This window comes from Schistocerca nitens, chromosome 9 (assembly GCF_023898315.1).
Source record: "Schistocerca nitens isolate TAMUIC-IGC-003100 chromosome 9, iqSchNite1.1, whole genome shotgun sequence".
Classification (NCBI taxonomy): Eukaryota; Metazoa; Arthropoda; class Insecta; order Orthoptera; family Acrididae; genus Schistocerca; species Schistocerca nitens.
Window position 1 is genome coordinate 496,703,807 of NC_064622.1, and position 23,946 is coordinate 496,727,752.

At 40.3% G+C, this 23,946-nt stretch overlaps 1 protein-coding gene across 1 annotated transcript in view; it reads left to right on the forward strand.

The window, feature by feature from the left end:
* The window catches only part of LOC126203243 (ubiquitin carboxyl-terminal hydrolase 32), a 231,390-nt gene that overhangs the window by 9,933 nt on the left and 197,511 nt on the right, over positions 1-23,946 (forward strand). Inside the window, exon 4 of the mRNA XM_049937496.1 lies at positions 5,167-5,292. Coding sequence (XP_049793453.1) covers positions 5,167-5,292 — 126 coding nt within the window. The remainder of the gene's footprint in view (positions 1-5,166; positions 5,293-23,946) is intronic.

The window sequence follows — 23,946 nt, forward strand, 5'->3', positions numbered from 1 at the left end:
CCGCATCCTACCTACCTGTAAATTTAACACAATACTTCTTGATGTACAGAACAACGAATCCCATCTGTCTATCCTTGTAATCTTTTGCTCACTCATTGTTAATTAAATCTTTAAACTCTTTTGCATGGTATTTTAATATTGTTTCATAGCAAATTTGCAATACCCGTCATTTATATGACTGCATAACATATATTAAGAATTGTCATACCTCTGTTCCATCATCAACATTAATTTTGAAAGGTGTATGACACTAGAGTGCCAGATTTCTTCTTTTTGTGGAAACAGCCACTGTATCTGTGAATATCCTTCATAACATGAACAAACTGCAAAGGGTAAACAGCACTGAACCATGATTCTGCCAGGCTGAAGAGAGTTGTGCCGACCGAAATATGCCACACTGTTCTACTAAATGAAATGTTGCACTGTACCGAGTACTTCAGGGAAGGAACTAGCAAAGCCAAGACAGGCTGAGCTGAGGCCTGCATGCGGGCCACACATCCAGCCTACGCTGAGTTTGGCACGCCATGACTGGCCCTGGAATCTTGTATGACAGAGTATATAGGTCATTGCTGGCAGTTTTTAAGATTAAGTACTGTGAAAATAGGATGATAGATTAGCAGAAATAATTTTTTATTATCATTATTATTTAGTATTTTAGTATTTTATCCATCCTCAGAAACTGTAATTGCATGTTGTTGTTGTTGTGTCTGGAGACTGGTTGATGCAGCTCTCCATGCTACACTATCCTGTGCAACCTTCTTCATCTCCAAGTAACTAATGCAACCTACGTCCTTCTGAATCTGCTTAGTGTATTCATCTCTAACTTTTCCTCTATGATTTTTTACCCTCCACTCTGCCCTCCAATACTAAACTGGTGATCCCTTGATGCCTCAGAACATGTCCTACCAACCGATCCCTTCTTCTAGTCAAGTTGTGCCACAAATTCCTCTTCTCTCCAATTCTATTCAGTACCTCCTCATTAGTTACATGATCTACTCATCTAATCTTCAGCATTCTGTAGCACCACATTTTGAAAGCTTCTATTCTCTTCTTGTCTAAACTATGGTCCATGCTTCACTTCCATACGTGGCTACACTCCATACAAATACTTTCAGAAAAGACTCCATGACACTTAAATCTATCCGTTAACAAATTTCTTTTCCTCGGAAATGCTTTCCTTGCCATTGCCAGTCTATATTTTATATCCTCTCCACTTTGACCATCATCAGTTATTTTGCTCCCCAAATAGCGAAACTCGCCTACTACTTAAGTGTCTCATTTGCTAACCTAATTCCCTCAGTATCACCTGATCTAATTCGACTGCATTCCATTATCCTTGTTTTGCTTTTGTTGATGTTCATCTTACGTCTCCCTGCCAAGACACTGTCCATTCTGTTCAATTCTCTTCCAATCGGCAGACCTCAGAGTTTTTATTTCTTCTCTGTGGATTTTGATTCCTACTCCAAATTTTTCTTTTGTTTCCTTTACTGCTTGCTCAATATACAGATTGAATAACATTGGGGATAGGCTACAATTCTGTCTCACTCCCTTCCCAACCACTGCTTCCCTTTCATGCCCCTCGACTCTTACAACTGCATCTGGTTTCTGTACAAATTGTAAATAGCCTTTCGCTCCCTGTATTTGATCCCTGCCACCTTCAGAATTTGAAAGAGAGTATACCAGTCAACATTATATTATAGGACAACCTATGGGGGTCCATTACATACAGCTGGCCATGTAAAGCTAGTCATCCCGGTAGAGTTCACAATTAGGCTGGTACGATCTGGTAGGATCCTTGGTCCCACTATGTTTCACTGGAATTTCCTATCTCATCACTAGATGACTTTAATGGGGCCTTCTTGGTTAGGGATAGGCACTGTTCTACATAGGGAATTGACAGTCTTACTTCGATATTCATCAATACATTTATGGAGGTGTTCATTTTTCTACAAGCATGATATGCCCTGTCTAGTTTGATTTTCCTTTGTTCGAGAGATCCAATCCCTAACGCTCCTTAAACTTTTAGCTCTCTTGATATTCTTTGTAGCACTGACTCTAATCACTTTTGGGTTGTCTTTGATACTGATAATTAATACGGTCTTTTTAATTTTGACAAAGAGCCCTATTAAACACAGTGCTTTGGAGTTGCATAGAATCCTCAAGAATGTCGTTTGCCAGTAAGATGGGGTCATCAGCAAAAGCCAGGTATGGGATCCCAAGGCTTTCTGTTTTGATTCCCATTCTTAATCCATTCTTATTTGCTCCCAGATTTTCCATTGTTTGATTTGAGCCATATTTATGCAATTTCTACTTTATAGACTCCCAAAAATTTGTACACTTCTTTGCCTGTTGTAAGTTTTTCAGATGGACAGTACAGATGAATACACGGCACTCCGAGACTGTTATAGTAATGAAGTACTTTAAAGACAAAGTTGTCTTTTTTGCTTAAAATTATTCACAAGATGCAAACATGAAAATTCGAATAGACTACGGATGATTCTTACTTGTGGACAGTAATTACAGTGTATTATTGCATTAGTATTTCGATAGTTCAGTGTTCTAGGCATACACTTACGAAAAGTGATACACAAAAACATCTTAGTTTTGAGAGTGTTATATGCTGCCATTGTCTCTGTATTGAATGAGGTTTCAGTTCATTGTTAATATTTGTTTCATGTTATTTTTGATAAGTACTTGAGCTTTCATTTTCCTTTCATCTTCATCGGTTAGAAAATCGTTAATGCAACCCAACTCTGAATTCATGGAATTGGTGTATATGCGAATTTTTCTCAGCATTGTGTTGACAGATGGAGACAATTGAGTGTAATCTGCATTCAAAATGCCAACTTCTGTTAACCAAAGCAGCAAACCATACTTTCTGATGAATGCTTTTAGTCCTTCCTTCTGCTGGAAACAGTGCTGTAGTTTGTGGCTAGTAAACCGTGACAAAAATAATCAATTGGAATAGGTCTTGTAAGTAGTAAATAGCAGTGTTTCATTGATAAGAGCTCAGTTGCATACCATCATAGATAGCACTTGTCTAAAGTTATTTTTTCCACTGTTTGGATCATCTAAAGCCTTTATATAAACAAAAAATTGAATTGAAAGAACAGAATGGGTGGGCTATATTTACTTTCATGTGGTACGATTCCCAATACTCAATATAAGAACACTTAAAGTAGAAAATTTTGTGTGTTCCCATGTACTTGCAGTAGGAAGATTCCTTTCACCCTGTGGTTTGAGTGATTATCCCCCCCCCCCCCTCTCTCTCTCTCTCTCTCTCTCTCTCTCTCTCTCTCTCTCTCTCTCTGCTTATCCTTCTGCAACCAATCTCGCTTTCCTTCCTGAAGCTTGACGACACACTTCCAATTTTTTACATGTTCTCAAATTAGCTTTATGCATGTACTGCTATTCACTTCACTCCTGTCTGTGTACATTGTCTCTATCTTACCAATGTTTAAAGAAAGCCATCATTTTTTTACACAAAATTGAGTTTTATCAAAGATTTCGGGAACGTACTGTTGTTAACCAATGATAAGATTCTCTCCAGTGATTACCTTCGTCAAGAAACAGTTGCTGTGTTGGATGGTCAGTATGAAAACCATTTATAACAAACATAATTCTAATTTTTTGTGTATTAGTTTTACATAATATTGTAAAGTGCATTACACAGAGTACTTCATATTGGTATGAGAGTGAATCAAATATAAACCAGTATTATTATTATGATTATTATTACTATTATTGAAATAAGTTTATACAAGCATTTAAGCTTCAGAAAAATTCATACATACAGCAGTTATATTTCTGTAGTCTCCTGAATGAGAAATACATTTTTCCCATCAGACAGGCAGTTTCTCGATGCCATGTTCATAAAATGCATGTGGCTGTCACAGCAGACAGTCGCTCACAAACACTTAGACTGTGCCATTGCCATCAAAACTGTAATCCTCTGACGGTGTCGTTAAGTGATACAAACAAAAGAAAATCGTAGGGTGATAAGTCTGGACTGTAGGGAGGGCATTCTAGTGTGATCCAGAACAGTTCCAGAATTTTTCATCAAGTTCAGGCAGTTGTGTGTGGTCAAGTGTTGTCGTGAAGCACTATCACATCCTTTTTTAATTATGTGCGCGTTATGTTTGATCCAAAAGTTGGCAGTAGCAGGCAGTGTTCATAGTGTGATGTTTGTGGTGAAAATCAATGAGAAGAACTCCTTTACAACAAAAAATCCGTCATGCTGATTGTTGGGAGATATTGGTGAAGTGAAGTGCATTGTCAACTGTTTCTCATTCTTGTAAAAACTGTTTGTGCCGTGCGTACACTTGGGTCTTTTTTGGGGTGATGACCCTAAACTGTGCTCAGTCTTTTCAAAATTTTGGCAGGTTTTACACCCTCTGTTTTGAGAAACTTCATTACACTGTGCTGTGCGGTGTATAATAGAACCTCTTGTTCTGATACTGCGATTCTGACTAAAGAAACAGTACGACGACGTTTTACCTGTGGAAAACAGTCACTGAAAACGGAAGCAACAATGAGGAGATGGTGCTGCTTTTCATTTACAGATAGGCAAATAAAACAAAATTTGGGTTTATATGCAATTCACCCTCGTATTAGCTGCTTCATCTGCACCATAATCTCTCTTATCTTTCAATGTGTGTTATTCAATATACACTAAGAGGAATTAGAATTACTGCATACTCCACCACAAATGTCAGTTCCCTTAATTTGCTAAGCAGTGCTTTATGGAAGCAGCATAGGCTGTATCTCAGTGATTCTCATTTATGTCCCCTGTTTGTGTACTAGATTTTCTTTTGCATTATACATTTTGCTACTGGAGTTATTCAATAAATGGATGTTGGTAGACCACTAAGTGATACGTTGTTATGTGCTAAAAACTATATGGGATTCCCTGAAAGATCCTGTAATATTGTAAATATTTTTTTTATTTTTATCGTGCACCAGTCCAATGAGACCGGTTATTTCTAAGTGAGCTTTTGTTTGGTGCATTTGAGATGCAAATCCCCATTTTATTTGGTATTTACTGTTTTACTGTATTGAGCAAAAAGTGGCATACATTTGATTTTATAAATTGCCTTATTATTTTGTGCAGTACAACAGCCAGTTTAAGTCAAGGATTGTATCTAATGTATTTTTTGCCTATTACAGTTTTATTCGGGTTGTACTCGAATGAATCAGGGAGTCACATTTCTCGAGATGACTTCTTGAGATTGCTTCAAGCGACAGAGAGCAGTTTCATTCCTGAAGCAGTCACTGGTCTCTTCTCAGAGGCAAGTCATTCTGTCATATCCATCAATTAGTGTGATTTAGTGTGGTAAAAATGTAAGATATTTAAGCTGGTATTTGCCTGTCAAAATAATGTTGTTTAATTGTCAGATGATGCAGTGGGGGAAGTAAAATGTGTCTCTTTCACGTTTCCCCTCCTCAGATGGATATGTGCATTACTTTGTCTGCTTTCTAAAGTCCATTTTTTGTGAACTATCAGAGGTATAATATTTCTGAGATGTCCACAAATATGTGGAAAGGATGCAGTATTTCACAGAATTAATTGAATTTGTTTTTACTGTGTGTACCAAGAAGGATGGATGGTAATAAAATAGTCAATACAAAGTGTATCCCTCTTATTGTAACAATTTTATCACAACAGAGAACTACAGGGATCATGATTTTATTTTCCTCTTACAGGATAATACATTGCTTCACATGAAAAGCTTTGTGTGTGATAAACATTTTATTTATTTATTTATTTATTTATATATAAAAACAAAGATGATGTGACTTACCGAACGAAAGCGCTGGCAGGTCGATAGACACACAAACACACACACAAAATTCAAGCTTTCGCAACAAACTGTTGCCTCATCAGGAAAGAGGGAAGGAGAGGGAAAGACGAAAGGATGTGGGTTTTAAGGGAGAGGGTAAGGAGTCATTCCAATCCCGGGAGCGGAAAGACTTACCTTAGGGGGGAAAAAAGGATGGGTATACACTCGCGCGCACACACACACATATCCATCCACACATGTACAGACACAGTCTGCTTGTGAGATGTCTGCTTGTGTCTGTATATGTGTGGATGGATATGTGTGTGTGTGCGCGAGTGTATACCCGTCCTTTTTTCCTCCTAAGGTAAGTCTTTCCGCTCCCGGGATTGGAATGACTCCTTATCCTCTCCCTTAAAACCCACATCCTTTAGTCTTTCCCTCTCCTTTCCTCTTTCCTGATGAAGCAACCGTTGGTTGCGAAAGCTTGAATTTTGTGTGTATGTTTGTGTTTGTTTGTATGTCTATCGACCTGCCAGCACTTTCGTTCGGTAAGTCACATCATCTTCGTTTTTAGATATATTTTTCCCACGTGGAATGTTTCCCTCTATTATATTTATTTATTTATTTATTTATTCATTCATTATTCATCCAGGGATCCTGTGACAGAGATATAGAATGTGCCATCATGATACAACGGAAATAAATAGTTCAAGAATATACATACACATAGAATATGTAAGAATGCTTTAAGAAGATAGGTCAGTTGATCGCCTTGATGAAGGAACCATTGTGTCTGCTGCCTGAAGTGACTTATGAAAATCATGGAAAAACTAGGTCGGGGTCGGTGGACTGAGCAAGCTCCATCCTTTCGATTATGAGGCCATTGTCTTAACAGCTGCACTACCTCACTCGGTTAGTCCCAATTGTACAGTGCTATTTGATATCAAGACAGTTTTATTCTTCATCACTGCACAAAATGTGGTCCCTCACTGATGAAACAAGTTTGGACATTTTCAAAAATTTAGTGCCAAGAGGTTCTCGTCTTGTATTAACCGATTCTGCCATAAGGCATATCTGATTAAACAGATTATTGAGTTATAGATTTCACTGGCAAGTGTTGCAATGTTTTCAATATTTTTCAAAAATAAATAAATAAATAAATAAAAGTACTGGGGCTAAGATAGTATCACAGCTCAAGTAAGCTCAAACTTGTTTATATCGCACTCACTTCATTTCAAAGTTATAAAGATGCTCATTTTTTATGCTGCATAGTTTTTCTAATAAGAAAAGATTTCTCCATCGTGAAACAACTAACAAAAAGTGTTGTTATTATTAGGTCACATGGTTCAGACGTTCACACAAACTGTTTGTTGTTACCAGAGCTACAAACTTGTTGTGCTAAATTTGATAAAAGAACATGACAACCCAACTTTTGTCTTTACCACTCACACACAAACTTTTCAGTATTATTTGGTTTCTCTGGTGTGTAACTTGTCTTGTTGGTGCAGGACACCCTTTGAATACCCCATCTGAATCCTACATTTGGTCATTCTATCAGTTGTCTAACTCTGATAAAAGAAATAACTTGGCCAGGGTTGCATAAATCCTGGAATCCTCGCGATCATCAGCTTCTTGGCAAATATTGTGTGTATCATTTGTTTTAACTTCATAGCTCAGTTCTCTGCACAGTGTTAAATCTTTCCTCGTGCACAAGCTTGATGATTTCACATTGAATAGTGAATTGCCAAATCATCATCCTTCTCTTGAGCTTTTCTGATTCTACCTATTAGACCATCTGCAATATTAAACAACACATTTACACACAGTGTGAAGATATTAACATTTAAATCTAGAACCAGACTGGTATTTGATGGTAGTGGAATATTCTTCCAAGATTAAAACCCATGTTGTTACTCTTGATGGCAGGTCTTTATTCATGATCATGGAATTTAGCACAGAACAATACAATATTAAACCAAATTTCTTGTAAATACATCCATAGTTTACTTAATGCTTTAACAGTGACTAAGACTTTGAGCTTGTAACTGCTGTATTTTTGTTTTTATGGTGGTGTTTTCTTTTACTTTGCAAGAGGTTCTTCATCATTTGGAGATTTTTGTAGTAATCCAACCTCAAAACCTTCTTTGATCGCATTTGTGTATCGTTCAGTTTCATATCTTAGGTTGCAGATTCTTAAAATTGAATGCAATGAAAACATACTGTAAAGAAGACACATTAAGCTGCAGACTCACTCTTACGCAGAACTTTTGGCCACGGCCTTCATCAGCAAAAGAGAAACACACACCATTCTTACACATAAGAAGCATACCTTATGCACACATGACCACCACCTCCAGGATCTCTGGCTGGAATGCAACTACCACGTGGGATGCAGGCAGCAGTCTGAAGGAGGCAGGGAAGCTGAAGGGATAGTAGTGTACAGGTGGGGAGAGAGATGAACGCTGTTGTTTCTCTCCTCTCTCTTCCCATCTGTACACTACTCTCTCTTCCCCTATCCACCCCTTTCAGATTGCTGCTTGCATCCCACGTGGTAGTTGCATTTTAGCCAGAGATGCTGTAGGTGGCGGTCATGTGTGCTTGAGTTGTGCTTGCTTGTGTGTAAGAATCGTGTGTGTTTCTCTTTTGCTGATGAATGCTCTGGCTGAGAGCTCTGTATAAGTGTCTTTTAACTGTGCCTGTCTGCAGCTTAATGTATCTTCTTTACGGTAAGTAGCAGTCCGTCTTTTCCTACGTTGCTGATATTGATACCTAGAGTTTCCATTGTTTGAATACAATGAAAGGATATCATTGAGCATGTTGGATGCACTTCTTGGCTTGTCTTCAAACTTGTATTCCTTATTATTCCTCAATAAATCACTAGAGGTATGATAATTGTAGAGTAATTTGACATGAACTTTCTAAAATATCATGTTAGTTCTAGGACATTTTTATTGCTGCAAGAGATTTTAGTTTTGGAAAGTTTTTAATGTTTTTTATCTTCTCAGAAAACTGTTGAATTTGTCCACACAGCATAAAGTATCATAGAGACATGACAGATCTCTTCAAGATCTGACATTTTGAAAATTAATGTCCAAGCCATATTCTGTTACAATTTTCAGCACTAAACTAAGCTGTTTAAGTGCCTCATTCCCACTCTTCACTAACATTATAATAGCGTCCATATAAACAAATACGATAATCTCTAGAGTCAATGCCCAAAACACAGTGACAGAATAAAAAAAAAAAAAAAAAAAAAGCAGGAAAATTTGATAACCCAACTAGACCTTTCTTGAACTATGACCACCCTAAGTGTGTCACTAATTAAATGTGCAATACTGACTTCTCTTAAACATCAGTGTAAAAGAGTGCATTCTTTTGAGGTCTTGTGTCCAAAACACTAGGTCATCTTGTGTTTTAAGTAAAAGAACTTGCATTAAGGACATTAGGTAATGATCATTCATAGTAATTTTGTTTCATTTTCTATAGTGTATACAGATGCAGTACTTCTCATTTTTCTTTTTTACAACAATGACTCGGCTTGCATATTTGGATGAATTGGTTCAATTATTCTTTGATCAAGCCAACCTGTAATTGCTTCAGAACAGTTTCTCTCTCCCCTGGTGACAATCTTTTGGATCTGTTATATGTTGGTCATGATTCCTTCACAGCAATCTTCATTATGACATCATTGGACTTTGTCTTTTTGTAATGTAAGTAGGAGCAATTGTCATTGTGATCCTCAGTCCAAAGATGAATTTGAAGCAGCTCTCCAATGTAGTAGTATATCCTTTGCAAGCCTCTTCATCTGTGCATAAGTGCTGCAACATTCATTTATTTAAAACTGATTACTGTATTTAAACATTAGCTTCCCCTATAATTTTTTCACCTGCACGTCACTCTGTTACCGAATTGACTGTTTCTTTATACCTCATGGTGTGTCCTTTCAACCAGCCCCTAAATTTATTTTTTACCCAGTTTGATTAAGTAACGTCTCATTTGTTGTTCTATCTGCTCATCTACTCTACAGAAATCTTCTATATCATTACATTTCAAAAGTTTCTTTTCTCTTCTTGACTTAACTGCTTATCATCCACATTTCTTTTCTGTAAAAGGCTGCAATCCAGACAAATACCTTCAGCAAAGAGTTCCTAACACGTAAATTTTTATTCCTAAATTTATAACAACAATGGAACTTCCTGAATCGAATAATAAGTAAAATAAAGGAAATGCAGCCACTCACCTGCAGCTGACTGGTGTGTGGCTCGTAGAAATATGCAACAGAAAACAATATTCACACTAACTTTTGAACTCTCACTTGCGCACACCCCCATGACAAATCTATCTTGCTGCAGGTTTGGGTATTTAGGTGTGGTTGTTTGTGTAGATGCGTGTACCCTTTTTTTTTTTTTTTAAGAAAGAGCAAGAGCTTGAATATAGTGTGAATACTGGTTTCTGTTGTGTGTGCGTGTGCACACACCTGGTTGCCTTTCTGTAGTTTACATATTATTCTTAAATTTATATTAATGAATTCAGTTTTTGCATAAATTTCTTTCTTTCTATTGCCAGTCTGTATTTTTTATCGTTTCTGCTTCAACCATCATCAGTTATATTGCTCCCAAAGAGCAAAACTTATGAACTACTCTTAGTGTCTTATTTCCTAACCTAATTCTTTGTATGATTTAATTTGACTGCATTCACTATTTCCAGTTAGCGTTGTTTGGTCCTAGATGTTGCCCGCGGCTGCGCTCGCTTGTCAGAAGTTTTGTTATGATGGGTGATAGTGAGTAGGAAAGTTACTAACTTATAAATAACTGGGTACATAGTGGTATCAATATAATAGAGGGAAACATTCCACGTGGGAAAAATATATCTAAAAACAATGATGATGTGACTTACCGAACGAAAGCGCTGGCAGGTCGATAGACACACAAACAAACACAAACACACACACAAAATTCAAGCTTTCGCAACAAACTGTTGCCTCATCAGGAAAGAGGGAAGGAGAGGGAAAGACGAAAGGATGTGGGTTTTAAGGGAGAGGGTAAGGAGTCATTCCAATCCCGGGAGCGGAAAGACTTACCTTAGGGGAAAAAAGAGGACAGGTATATACTCGCACGCACACACATATCCATCCACACATATACAGACACAAGCAGACATCTCACAAGCAGACTGTGTCTGTACATGTGTGGATGGATATGTGTGTGTGTGCGAGTGTATACCCATCCTTTTTTCCCCCTAAGGTAAGTCTTTCCGCTCCCGGGATTGGAATGACTCCTTACCCTTTCCCTTAAAACCCACATCCTTTCGTCTTTCCCTCTCCTTCCCTCTTTCCTGATGAGGCAACAGTTTGTTGCGAAAGCTTGAATTTTGCGTGTGTGTATGTGTTTGTTTGTGTGTGTATCGACCTGCCAGCGCTTTTGTTCGGTAAGTCACATCATCTTTGTTTTTGGGTACATAGTGGTGTAGATACGTATGCACATATTTATAAATGTATGTAGTGCCACTACAGAGTAAATAGGGAAAGTATTTTTATTATTTTGCCATATGTTGAACTTAAGTTAAAAGTATTTAAAAATTATTTCTTATCAGTTATTTATTGCCTGATCTTAACACAGTTCTATAAGCAACATCTTTAGTTGTGCCTTCCTTTGCAAGGACATGTAAGAGTTTTTGAGTTGAATACATAGGAGCATGTCACAAGGTTTATCTAAATGAACAAAGGCAACTGCCCCAGGGCTATGTGGTCATTCCAAAAGCAATTTTTAGTGGCAGTTGCACTCTTTTAAATTAAGTATAATTGAGGTTTGTGGAATTGAAACACTTTTTCTTATAGCTGTGCTGTCTATTATAATAGCCTTACCAACATTTTGGCACTGATGTGTAATTTGTAAGCATGTACTGTTACCCAATTGGGTTACATAAAGATTTCACATTGAGAGGACCAAACACCAACTTTTAATCCAAGTTGATGAGAAGATACTTGTGACAATTCTAGGGAGTCACAAAACTCTGCAGTGTATGATGTGACTTCTTCAATTTCCATAATATAAGGGGTGTTCAAAAAGAAATGAGTCAGAGGCATAATTACAGAAACCAGTACCTGTATGTTAGAAGTATCGACCCTGGCTGTTGAGACACTTGTCCCACTGTGAAACAAGGTGGTGAATGGCTGTCTCATAAAATTCCCGAGGCTGCGATGTTAACCAGTTCTGCACGTACAGCTGGACATCGTCGTCAAGAGGTGAATCGTTTGCCCCTCAGAGCCCTTTTAAGGGGACCAAAAATGGTGTAGTCACAGGGAGAGAGGTCCGGACTGTATGGAGGGTGGCCAAAAACCTCCCATTTGGATTTCTGCAGAAGTGCTGTGGCTGTGTTGGCCATATTAGGCTTTGTATTATTGTGCAGCAGAATGACCCCACATGTGAGATTGCTCGGTTGTTTTGATTTGATCGCTTGGCAAGGGGTGGTCAAGGTTTGCGAGTAACACTGGGCATTCACTGTTGTCCCGTGCTGTAGGAAGTAAATCAGAAGGGGGCATCTTCGTCAAAGAGCAACGCCAGCATAACCTTTCCTGCACTCGTGTGGGCAGTGACGTCCAGCTGTACATGTGGATCTGGTTAACATCGCAGCCCCGGGAATTTTATGAGACAGCCATTCACCGTCTTGTATCACAGTGGGACAAATGTCTGAACAGCTAGGATCAATACTTCTAAAATACAGGTACTGGTTTCTGTAATTATGCTTCCAGCTCATTTCTTTTTGAGTGCCCCTTGTATTATCGATAGAGAGATACTCTATAATTTCTCTTTCTACTTGTGACATAATGTTTTCATTTCTCTGTCCTACAAATTCAGTAGTCAGTACCAAAATTGCCTTTTCACGCAATCATTCTTCATTTCCCATTTTCGCTTGCATTTCATGATAAACCTTTTTTTCCAACATTTCTGTACTGTGAATAATACTGTAATATGAGGGTTGGAACTTAAATAGTGGCAACTATTTATTCACAACTGATAAAAAAGAGTTAAATGTTTGCACCTGTTACTGTCTGTCAAAGTAGTCACCAGTGTCGTGTAGAACCCGTTGCCGCGATGTGGAAGGCGTAGTATACTGTTAGCAGAGCCTGTTCTGTTGATGGTGTGAATGGAGCGGTCTACTGCCTGTCGAATCTCTGGAACAGCTCTGAAGCAAATGCCACGAAGTGGTTCCTTCATCTTCAGAATCAAATCAGTCACAAGGACTTAAGTCTGGGGAGTATGATGGAGTGTACAGAGTGTACAGTACTTCACAGTCCCATCGACCGAACGGAGCAGCCACACCTTGCGCTGTATGCGCCCGTGCATTGTTGTGCAAAATGGTGGGTGGGTTGTGCAGAAAGTGTCGTCGCTTCTTTCGCAAAGCTGTTCGCAGGTGATGCTTCAAAAACGAACAGTAATACTGTGCATTGACGGTCTGCCGTGGATGAATGTAATGTGTTAGGATAACACCATCACAGCTGTACATGAGAATCACCATGACTTTCACCATACTGGGGCTCTGACACACTTTCAACTTTCGCAGTGACCCATAATGACGCCATTCGTTGGATTGGTGTTTCAGTTTTGGCTCGTGCAATGTGGCTCGTGTCCCTTCCAGTGTTAAGATACTGCATAAGAAAGCCTCTCCTTCGTGCTCATTGTGCTCCAAGTTTGTCTGAGCAGTGTCATAATGCATCCATTTCTGCATTTCCGTCAAGTAATGCGGAACCCATCGTGATGCAATTTTTCGCGTGCCCAGGCATTCCTTTAGGATGTGAAGCACAGTCGTATGCGCTAATCCGGTTTCGTGTGCGAGCTCACAAATCGTACGTCGTCGATCATTGTCCACAAACGCGGCAACAGTATGACTTCTTCTTCAGAGACGCTAGAACAACCTGCCTGATGCGTGTCTGCCACAGTTTGCCGACCTTTGTTGGAGGCTTTTACCCAGCGTTCCACTGTTATGTACAGCAATGCCGATTCCCGTGCCTCTTGAAGACCTTGACACTGTCGTGCTGTATGACCTCTGGCACATTCAATCTTGATCCAACTCCGTTGTTCCTGTTTCAAAAACATAGTGACACTGTTACGTTAGACCACTCACTCACAAGTGACTGCTTTTCCCTCGATTGTGCATATGCCGGTGACATGGGACGGGAGAGTCCACTTGCTCGGTGGTAAGGTAGGTATGTCAGCAATGTGTGCTATCAGCGACAATAGTAGATTCCGTTGCATAGTGTCTCCACAGCAGTGTTGCCACTATTTAAGTTCCAACCTATGTATAATCATGTCATAAGCACCAGTTGCATACTGTCCTGATTCTGTGTCTTGTGCTGTTGTAATAAACACACGAGTTATTAAAATATAGTTTTTAACTTGCTGCCATAAGGTTGACATCTTTATTCATGCATTTACTTAATCTGCCAGTGTGCCTTTAGTTGTTACAGGCAGTGTGTCTATAATTGCCACCCAATAATACCATCTCTCTCCTGTTATACTTCAGTTGCTTGTAATATCTTGCATTGGACAATTAAGCACTGTAATTGCTCTGTTGGGGACATTGTACATCTATCCCAAACCAGCAGCTTACATTGCTTTAGCACGGTTGCTATTTTACTGATGTTACAAATAGGTGTCTCTTTATGACCTAAGTTCAGTGGCAGCTTAAGTACCGAACGTGCCATTCGGCCACCATTGAGTAGCACGATAGCTATTCTAGAGGAGGCTTTTGTAACAGAAACTCTTTTTATTTTTCCAAATTTGAAATGTTTAATTTGTGATTATATTATCAAAGCTAAATTAAATACAAAATTAAAAATTAAAAAATATGTACTACCTATTACAAAATTGATGCCTTTTTCAAGAAATCAAGTTGAGCACTAAAATAAAATATGGACTTTGCAAAATTTTTTAATAGAATTAATCTGACAAAGAAAGAATGCAGTGCAAATTCTATAATATATGCTTGTGCAGTAATTTGAGCTGTCCTCACATGTCCACGTTCCCCCCTCCAACTGCCCCAGTTTGTGATGATGCATTGCTGCTGAGCATTGCTTGCAGAGGGCTGTGGGCAAAAGCATGCATATATGCATCATGCTATTGAATTAGATGTACGTTATACAGCAAGTTTAATAATGACATAATATGGTTTAGTGACAATATTTTTACCTTTTCATAATATTGTCATTATTCAATCCTGGATTTTCCGTTTTTTTGATTTTGCTTAATGTTGTTTGTGTTCACTAATATAAAAAAAATGTGCCATTCCCTACTTCACTCGCTTAGGGGTTAACTTGTTTCTTAACTACCCTATGTCCTTTCCCACAGTTCAAGCCATCTCCTACCAAATTTCATCAAAATCAGTTCAGTGGGATTAGCCATGAAAACATAGCAGACACAGTTACTTTAGCATTTATAATGTTACTACATATGGATCCCACACACTTGAGCAGTATTGTAGGATGGGATACAGAAGTGATACATAAGCAATCTTCTTTGTGGCCTGACTATAATGTGCCAGTATTGTCCCAGAGAACCAAAGTGTGCCACTTGGTTTACCTGTGTGAAGATTCCAAGCTGTATCCTCACAAATTGTTACATCCAAGTATTTTTTACAATGTTGAGCATTTAAAGCAAGTTGTTAAAGTGTATCTAAATAAGTCATGTCATTGTTGCCAACCACACACACACACGAAAAGTTGAATGTAAAATTACCACACTTCACCTTTCTGTAGTAGGCCAGGCTTGAATAATATTTGACTGCAGGACTGCTCACATGAGTGCACTGCACATCTGGAGCTGTGGATGTATCACAGCTTCTGTCAGGTAATGCTGCTGGCGCTTCTTGTGCAGTGGAATGACGTGGTACTAAGTACTGCCACACCCTTGTAACTGCTATCGAAGAAAGAATTGTATTCTAACTTGCATCTTGCACCTTGCTCATGTGGAGCCATTAATGAGTCACATGTGCTATATGATATATGCTTATAAAGTAATGAATATGGTGCAAACACCTGAATAACACCCAGACTGCATGGAGCTTTGGTTGTGCCTAATAGGTTGTGATATGGAACTCAGAGGCCACCTGTAACAGTGCCAAGCCACAAATAATATTGATTTCTTTTGATATTACTGATATTTTAAAGGCACAAAGATAGACATTGTAATGAAAACTGAAATGTTCCTCACCACTGCCCCAAAAAAAAAAAGGGGGGGGGGGTGGGGAGAGAGAGAGAGAGAGAGAGAGAGAGAGAGAGAGAGAGAGGTGAAAACCCATTTTTCCATTGGCAAATCCTATAGGCCTAACATTAAAAATATAATGAGAACCAGGGACGAAAACATTATTGTGTAACAAGTATGATTCAGTAAAAGTAATATTTTATCAGTTCTGGTAAATATCACCCATCTCTAATTCTCTTGTCTGATCCTATCTTCCCTCTGCCCTGTAACACTCAGAGCTGCAGTGCTATTACTGTTATGACCTACCTCACCAAAGGTTGAATGACCTTCGATATCAATCTTGCATGTGAATTGTCGTGCTGCACTACTCAACCTTCTGGATTGGTATAGCAAGAGAAGTATTTCAGAAAAAGAGGAATTGTTTGACGTCTAATATAAATTTAAGTCCTGAGAGTCTTTTCAGAAGGTATTTGTTTGGAGTGTAGTCTGTGCAGCAGTGAAACATGCACATTAAGTAGTTCAGACATGAAGGGAATAAAAGTTTTTGAAATGTGGCACAACAAAAGAATAAGAGTATATTGTGGAACTAAAGGAGAGGTACTGAATTCATATTCATCAGTGTTCTGCCCTAGGGCACGTCTTTACATGTAGCTCTCCATTCAGTGCTTTCATTTGCTACCCTCTTTGTTTTCTCATAATTGTTTTCTATCCTTATACTATCCACCACCTAGTACTGTCTGCAGCTTTTTCTTTTATTTGCCGTTCTTTCCGTAGCATCCATCAGTAAACAATCTCTTCTCATCCAATTTCCAAACCAGTGGTGTTTTCTCATACTGATTACCTTTAAAACTGCTCTCTCTTCTCCCACTCTTCTCAACACATTTCTCTCTGCGTCAACCCATTTTATCCCTTCCATCTTCCTCCAAATCCACATCTCAGTTGCTTGTATTCTTCATTCATCAGTATTCTTCCTCAGCTCTGTGTAATGTCATGCTCCATAAAAGTACTTTGCCAGGCTCTTCCTCAGGTTCCTGTCCATGCATCCACATAGAAGCCTCCCTTTCTTATTAAATGCTGTCTTGGGAATTGCTGTATGCATTTTCACCTCCTTATTGTGTCTAGTGTTCTGTGATTATGCTTCCCATATATTTGAAAAAACTAACTTCTTGTATATATTCCTGTAATAACTTTATAGTCGTTCTTACATTTCTTGCACTCATCGCCATACATTATGTCTTTTTCTTATGAATTCACATTTAGAATTCCTCATAGTTCTTATATAATTAGGGTTGCCACAAGTTCTGGAAATCAGGTAATTTCAAACGTATCTGAAATATCAGGGAAATTTGAAAAAAAAAAGGAAATATTTAGTTTTTGTGTCAGTAGTATGAAATTGTTTGTTTACTGAGTTGTCACTCTTTGTCGCTGGCTGGGTGCAGGTGAGTACGTGTGCCGTTTCCTGACTCTCTCATTCCTACTGCTTCTCCCTTTCCCACCCCTCTCCTCAGCTTGCAGTCAGTACTGCCACCACTACTTGCTGCTAGCCTAGCAGCTGCCAATGAGAGGCAGGGCGGCGTGAGGAGTGGTTTGTTTGCATGTGATTCTCAGAGCTTGTTGACGCAACGGCCAGAGACAACGGTCATGTGCAGGAGTTGTGTGTATGTGTGCACTCTCATTTTCTGACAAAGGCTATGGCCAAAAATTAAGTTGTGAGAGTGTGATTGTCTTTTCTATTTGCCTCTCTGTGGCTCAGCGATCATCTTTATGGTGAGTTGCTACCTATCCTCATTAGTATTGATTCTCAGACTATTTGCCCAATTTATCTGTTGCATGGGTGATCACTGCAGTCTCATTTCAACATGGTGCCTGTGACGTGTGAACAGCTGGTCAAATGGGTGTACTTCCGTGACGAGCCAAAACCACAGGCCACGTCTCTGGGTATTTCCAATGGATCAGGCCTGCCGATCTGAAACCCAAATTTTCCCACTAACATGCGGGCCCTGCCTGTTGGATCTAGTCTCGCCAATCTGTCCGCGAGCTGGGCCTGTCTGTGTGTGGTGTAATGCGGCGGATTTTCACGGTTTATCCGTGGACCCAGGACTGTGGTGCTCCTCGGCATGCCAGAGGCCATGGGCAATAGATTTCAGGAATTGCGACTGTCTCACCATAAGTATACTGTACAGTGTGGCGCTTTATAGACATTTTGTTTATTCTAGTACATTTTGGCTGTTTGAAAGTAGTTCATATCTTAGAAAGTATGGACGATAAGAAGAAGAAAATTGTGGCAGTCACTGGCAGTTTGTACACTGTGGACTCGTGTTTTTCTTGAAAGAAAAATCACACAATACCTGTAGAATAATAGACATTACACAGTGGGTAATAACCAGTAGTAACGAACATAGTAGAACCAACATTTTATTCGCAGTCACCTACAGTGTTGGTTTACACAACTCTTCCCCACCTCATACATTTCTTTCAGGAGGCCTACTTTTTTCTGAGGTTATTTCTGAAAGCAGTGCAGGTATTTTAAACCATTCTTGCTGACTCCAGCAAAATGCATTTGTCAGCAAATGTGTTTTGCTTTATTGAAATAAAATAGCACCAGTGGTATTAATGAAACATATATACCATTTGGCTTGCTTTCTCCATCTAAAAGCAGGTCATTACGTAAGATGTTGATGTTAGTACTTAAGATTGTTGCTCACACCATTAGAAATACAGAAGTCCTTACATTTTTTCTGTCATCTGATGTCTTTCCTTACCCTTGAGACCTCAAAATTTGTTAGGGAAAAATGCTAAAACTTGTTTGGAAATAAGGGAAATATCAGGGAATTTCATTTGGGGAAATTTGTGGCAACCCTGATAATTCTTCTAACAACTTTCGCTCTCTGCCAGTAATACCACATCATTAGCAAATCAAATACATTCTATCCTCCTATCACCAACCCACACCCCCCTTTTTCATTTCCAACATATCTGAATAATGTGTCCCAAATACATGTTAAACAGTATTGGGGAGAGACAGCAGCCTTGCTTTACACCTCTTCCATTTGTGGTTTCCTTTTGTCACCTCATTCTCAGTCTGTATCCTTTTTTTTCTGTTGCAGGTATAGATTTTTAATTGGCCATTTATCTTTTCATTCTTTCTTTAAAATCTCCATTAAGGTATTCCTATGGGCTCTAGTAATGGCTTTCTCCAAATCAGTGAAACTAGTACAACAGTTCAGTTGCATCTCTTGTACCTTTCCCTCTTCTAAATCCATATTGTTCCTGTGAAACACTTTTCCCAGTCTTCTATATATCACCCTTAGTAAAACTTTCTCTGCATGAGAAATCAAACTTATGGTTTCTAAAATTACTGTATTAAAAAGGGTAAAAAGAAATGGGGTGCACCTAGACTAAAAGAAGAAACTGGTTGGCAGAACACATCCTGAGGCATAAAGGAATAGTCAGTTTTGTAATGGAGGAAAATGCAGGAGGTGAGAATTATAAAGGGAGACCAAAGGATTAATACAGAAAGCAGGCACAAATGCATGTATGTTGCAGTAGTTTTCAGAGATAAAGAGGCTTGCACAGGATAGACTAGCATGAAGAGCTGCATCAAACCAGTATTTGTACCAACAATATATGGTGTTGATATTTTACAGGCACAACAAAAAGATTGCATGTGGAGCTTTCAGCTGAAGCCATCTTCAGAAACAAAACAAAACAAAAAACACACACACACACACACACACACACATATATATATATATATATATATATATATATATATATATATATAACAGAGGGAAACATTCCACGTGGAAAAAATATATCTAAAAAGAAAGATGATGAGACTTACCAAACAAAAGCGCTGGCAGGTCGATAGACACACAAACAAACACAAATATACACACAAAATTCAAGCTTTCGCAACAAACTGTTGCCTCATCAGGAAAGAGGGAAGGAGAGGGAAAGACGAAAGGATGTGGGTTTTAAGGGAGAGGGTAAGGAGTCATTCCAATCCCGGGAGCGGAAAGACTTACCTTAGGGGGAAAAAGGAGAGGTATACGTGCACGCGCACACATCAATCCGCACATATACAGACACAAGCAGACATTTGTAAAGGCAAAGAGTTTGGGCAGAGATGTCAGTCGAGGCGGAAGTACAGAGGCAAAGATGTTGTTGAATGACAGGTGAGGTACGAGCGGCGGCAACTTGAAATTAGCAGAGGTTGAGGCCTGGTGGGTAACGGGAAGAGAGGATATACTGAAGGACAAGTTCCCATCTCCGGAGTTCTGACAGGTTGGTGTTAGTGGGAAGTATCCAGATAACCCGGACGGTGTAACACTGTGCCAGAAAGCATCACAGTGTAGGCAGGTCAGTTGGTAAATCACGTGGGTGCTTTCACACGTGGCTCTGCCTTTGATCGTGTACACCTTCCGGTTTAAGGACTGGAGTAGGTGGTGGTGGGAGGGTGCATGGGACAGGTTTTTCACCGGGGGTGGTTACAAGGGTAGGAGTCAGAGGGTAGGGATGAACCAAGAGGTTACGAAGGTTAGGTGGATGGCGGAAAGACACTCTAGGTGGAGTGGGGAGGATTTCATGAAGGATGGATTTCATTTCAGGGCAGGATTTGAGGAAGTCGTATCCCTGCTGGAGAGCCACATTCAGAGTCTGATCCAGTCCCGGAAAGTATCCTGTCACAAGTGGGGCACTTTTGGGGTTCTTCTGTGGGAGGTTCCAGGTTTGAGGGGAAGAGGAAGTGGCTCTGGTTATTTGCTTCTGTACCAGGTGGGGAGGGTTGTTGCGGGATGCGAAAGCTGTTTTCAGGTTGTTGGTTCAGGGATTCCGGACTGGAGCAGATTCATTTGCCACGAAGACCTAGGCTGTAGGGAAGGGACCGTTTGATGAGGAATGGGTGGCAGCTGTCATAATGCAGGTACTGTTGGTTGTTGGTGGGTTTGATGTGGACGGATGTGTGAAGCTGGCCATTGGACAGATGGAGGTCAACGTCAAGGAAAGTGGCATGGGATTTGGAGTAGGACCAGGTGAATCTGATGGAACCAAAGGAGTTGAGCTTGGAGAGGAAATTCTGGAGTTCTTCACCGTGAGTCCAGATCATGAAGATGTCATCAATAAATCTGTACCAAACTTTGGGTTGGCAGGCCTGGGTAACCAAGAAGGCTTCCTCTAAGTGACCCATAAATAGGTTGGTGTATGAGGGGGCCATCCTGGTACCCATGGCTGTTCCCTTTAATTGTTGGTATGTCTGGCCTTCGAAAGTGAAGAAGTTGTGAGTCAGGATGAACCTGGCTAAGGTAATGAGGAAAGAGGTTTTAGGTAGGGTGGCAGGTGATGGGCGTGAAAGGAAGTGCTCCATCACAGCGAGGCCCTTTGTGTATAAGGAAGAGGCATCAATGGTTACAAGGATGGTTTCCGGGGGTAACAGATTGGGTATGGATTCCAGGAGTTCGAGAAAGTGGTTGGTGTCTTTAATGAAGGATGGGAGACTGCATGTAATGGGTTAAAGGTGTTGATCGACGTAGGCAGCGATACGTTCTGTGGGGGCTTGGTAACCAGCTAAAATGGGGCGGCCGGGATGATTGGGTTTGTGAATTTTAGGAAGTAGGTAGAAGGTAGGGGTGCGGGGTGTCGGTGGGGTCAGGAGGTTGATGGAGTCAGGTGAAAGGTTTTGTAGGGGGCCTAAGGTTCTGAGGATTCCTTGAAGTTCCGCCTGGAATGGGATTACCTTGACAAACTTTGTGTGTAGTGTTGTCTGAAAGCTGATGCAGTCCCTCAGCCACATACTCCCGACGATAAAGTACCACGGTCGTGGAACCCTTGTCTGCCGGAAGAATGACAATGGATCGGTCAGCCTTCAGATCACGGATAGCCTGGGCTTCAGCAGTGGTGATGTTGGGAGTAGGATTAAGGTTTTTCAAGAAGGATTGAGAGGCAAGGCTGGAAGTGAGAAATTCCTGGAAGGTTTGGAGAGAGTGATTTCGAGGAAGAGGACGTGGGTCCTGCTGTGATGGAGGACGGAACTGTTCCAGGCAGGGTTCAATTTGGATAGTGTCTTGGAGAGTTGGATCATTAGGAGTAGGATTAGGATTATTTTTCTTCATGGCAAAGTGATATTTCCAGCAGAGAGTACGAGTGTAGGACAGTAAATCTTTGATGAGGGCTGTTTGGTTGACTCTGGGAGTAGGGCTGAAGGTGAGGCCTTTGGATAGGACAGAGGTTTCGGATTGGGAGAGAGGTTTGGAGGAAAGTTTAACTACTGAATTAGGGTGTTTTGGTTCCAGATTGTATCGATTAGAATTTTGAGGTTTTGGGGGGAGTGGAGCTGGAAGTGGAAGATTGAGTAGATGGGAGAGACTGGGTCTGTGTGCAATGAGAGGAGGTTGAGGTTTGCTGGAAAGGTTGTGGAGGGTGAGTGAGTTGCCTTTCCGGAGGTGGGAAACCAGGAGATTGGATAGTTTTTTGAGGTGGAGGGTGGCATGCTGTTCTAATTTGTGGTTGGCCTGTAGGAGGATGCTCTGAACTGCCAGTGTGGATGTGGGAGAGGAAAGATTGAGGACTTTTATTAAGGATAGGAGTTGACGGGTGTGTTCATTGGCTGAATTGATGTGTAGGTGAAGGATTAGGTGGGTGAGGGCTATAGATTGTTCAGTTTGGAACTGGTAAAGGGACTGATGCAAAGAAGGGTTACAGCCAGAGATGGGAACTTTAAGTGTGAGGCCTGGAAGTTATCAGTACAACACATTCTTCTGTCCTGATATCGTTCTGGCTTCGACCTATGGTAACCTTTTGTTACCACACCCTGCACCCAATAGTTTCCGTTCTCTCTGTCCTATCACCTTCTCCCAATTCACCTCACCTCACCCTTATTGGACCACCTCTCTACCAATGTACCAACAAATACTTTTACTTCCCTGATCTTCTCCTTTCTGTTCCCTTCCCCTTCCCCTCCCTCTCCCTCTCCCGCACTGCCCCCATCTAACCCCCACGACTGGACCTAGTGGCTCTGCCCTGTTCCCAGCATGTCTCTGTGTGCTCCCACAAGTAGCACCTGACCAGTGTCCATTCCTATCCTGCTATCCCTGCCTCCAGCCCCCCCCCCCCCCCCTCCCATCCTTCTCCCCAGCCCAGCCTCATCATGATGTCCACCACCCATTTTGCTTCTCTCATCATGCACAATTGCTCACAGTCCGGCCTCAGAGGCTAGAAGCATTGGTCATGTGTGCGACTTGTGCTTTGTGTGTGTGTGTGTGTGTGTGTTTTTCGGGAGGAGGCTTTTTGGAAGAAAGCTCACTGGTTTAGCTGTCTTTTTGTTGTGCCTGTCTGTGACTCAACATATCTGCTCTATGGTGAATAGCATTCTATCCTTTTCAAAATATCATCAGTTTTCAACATACACTCCTCTTGTCTGTTGTTATTGTTCTCCTTCTATCTGTTCCATTCTTTCCCTTCTTCTCACATACCTTGTATTCCCATTTCTCTTGCATGTATTCTGTGTTTGTTCTCCTATATAACATTTGCATTGAGGTGAGGGTCAGGAGGTATATTAACAACAACAGAACTCCTCTGATGTGGTTTAATCATAAGAACTGACGCCTAATCACTGATTACAGTCCTGAGAGTTGAGTCTCCAGTAGCTCTTGATATTGTTATGCACCTCCCCATTTCCTGTTTTCTGACCCTAGTTTTCCGCTTCTGTCTTCCTCCCCCCCCCCCCTCCCCCCCTCGGTATTAGCTTCAGATTTGTTAATTTTCTTGTCTTTAACTCATTATTTATTTTTTGTTTTTATCTTTGTTTATGCCTCTTTATTTCATTCTGTAGCACCTCTTATGATGTCAATTTTTTATTCTGCTCCCTCTCTCTCTTCTCCTTTCCCAACTGTATAACAATAGTTCAAAAGTGCAAGCCATTACCTCCACTTCCTATGAAGAACCCATTGTCCATTTGACATTTCAGGATG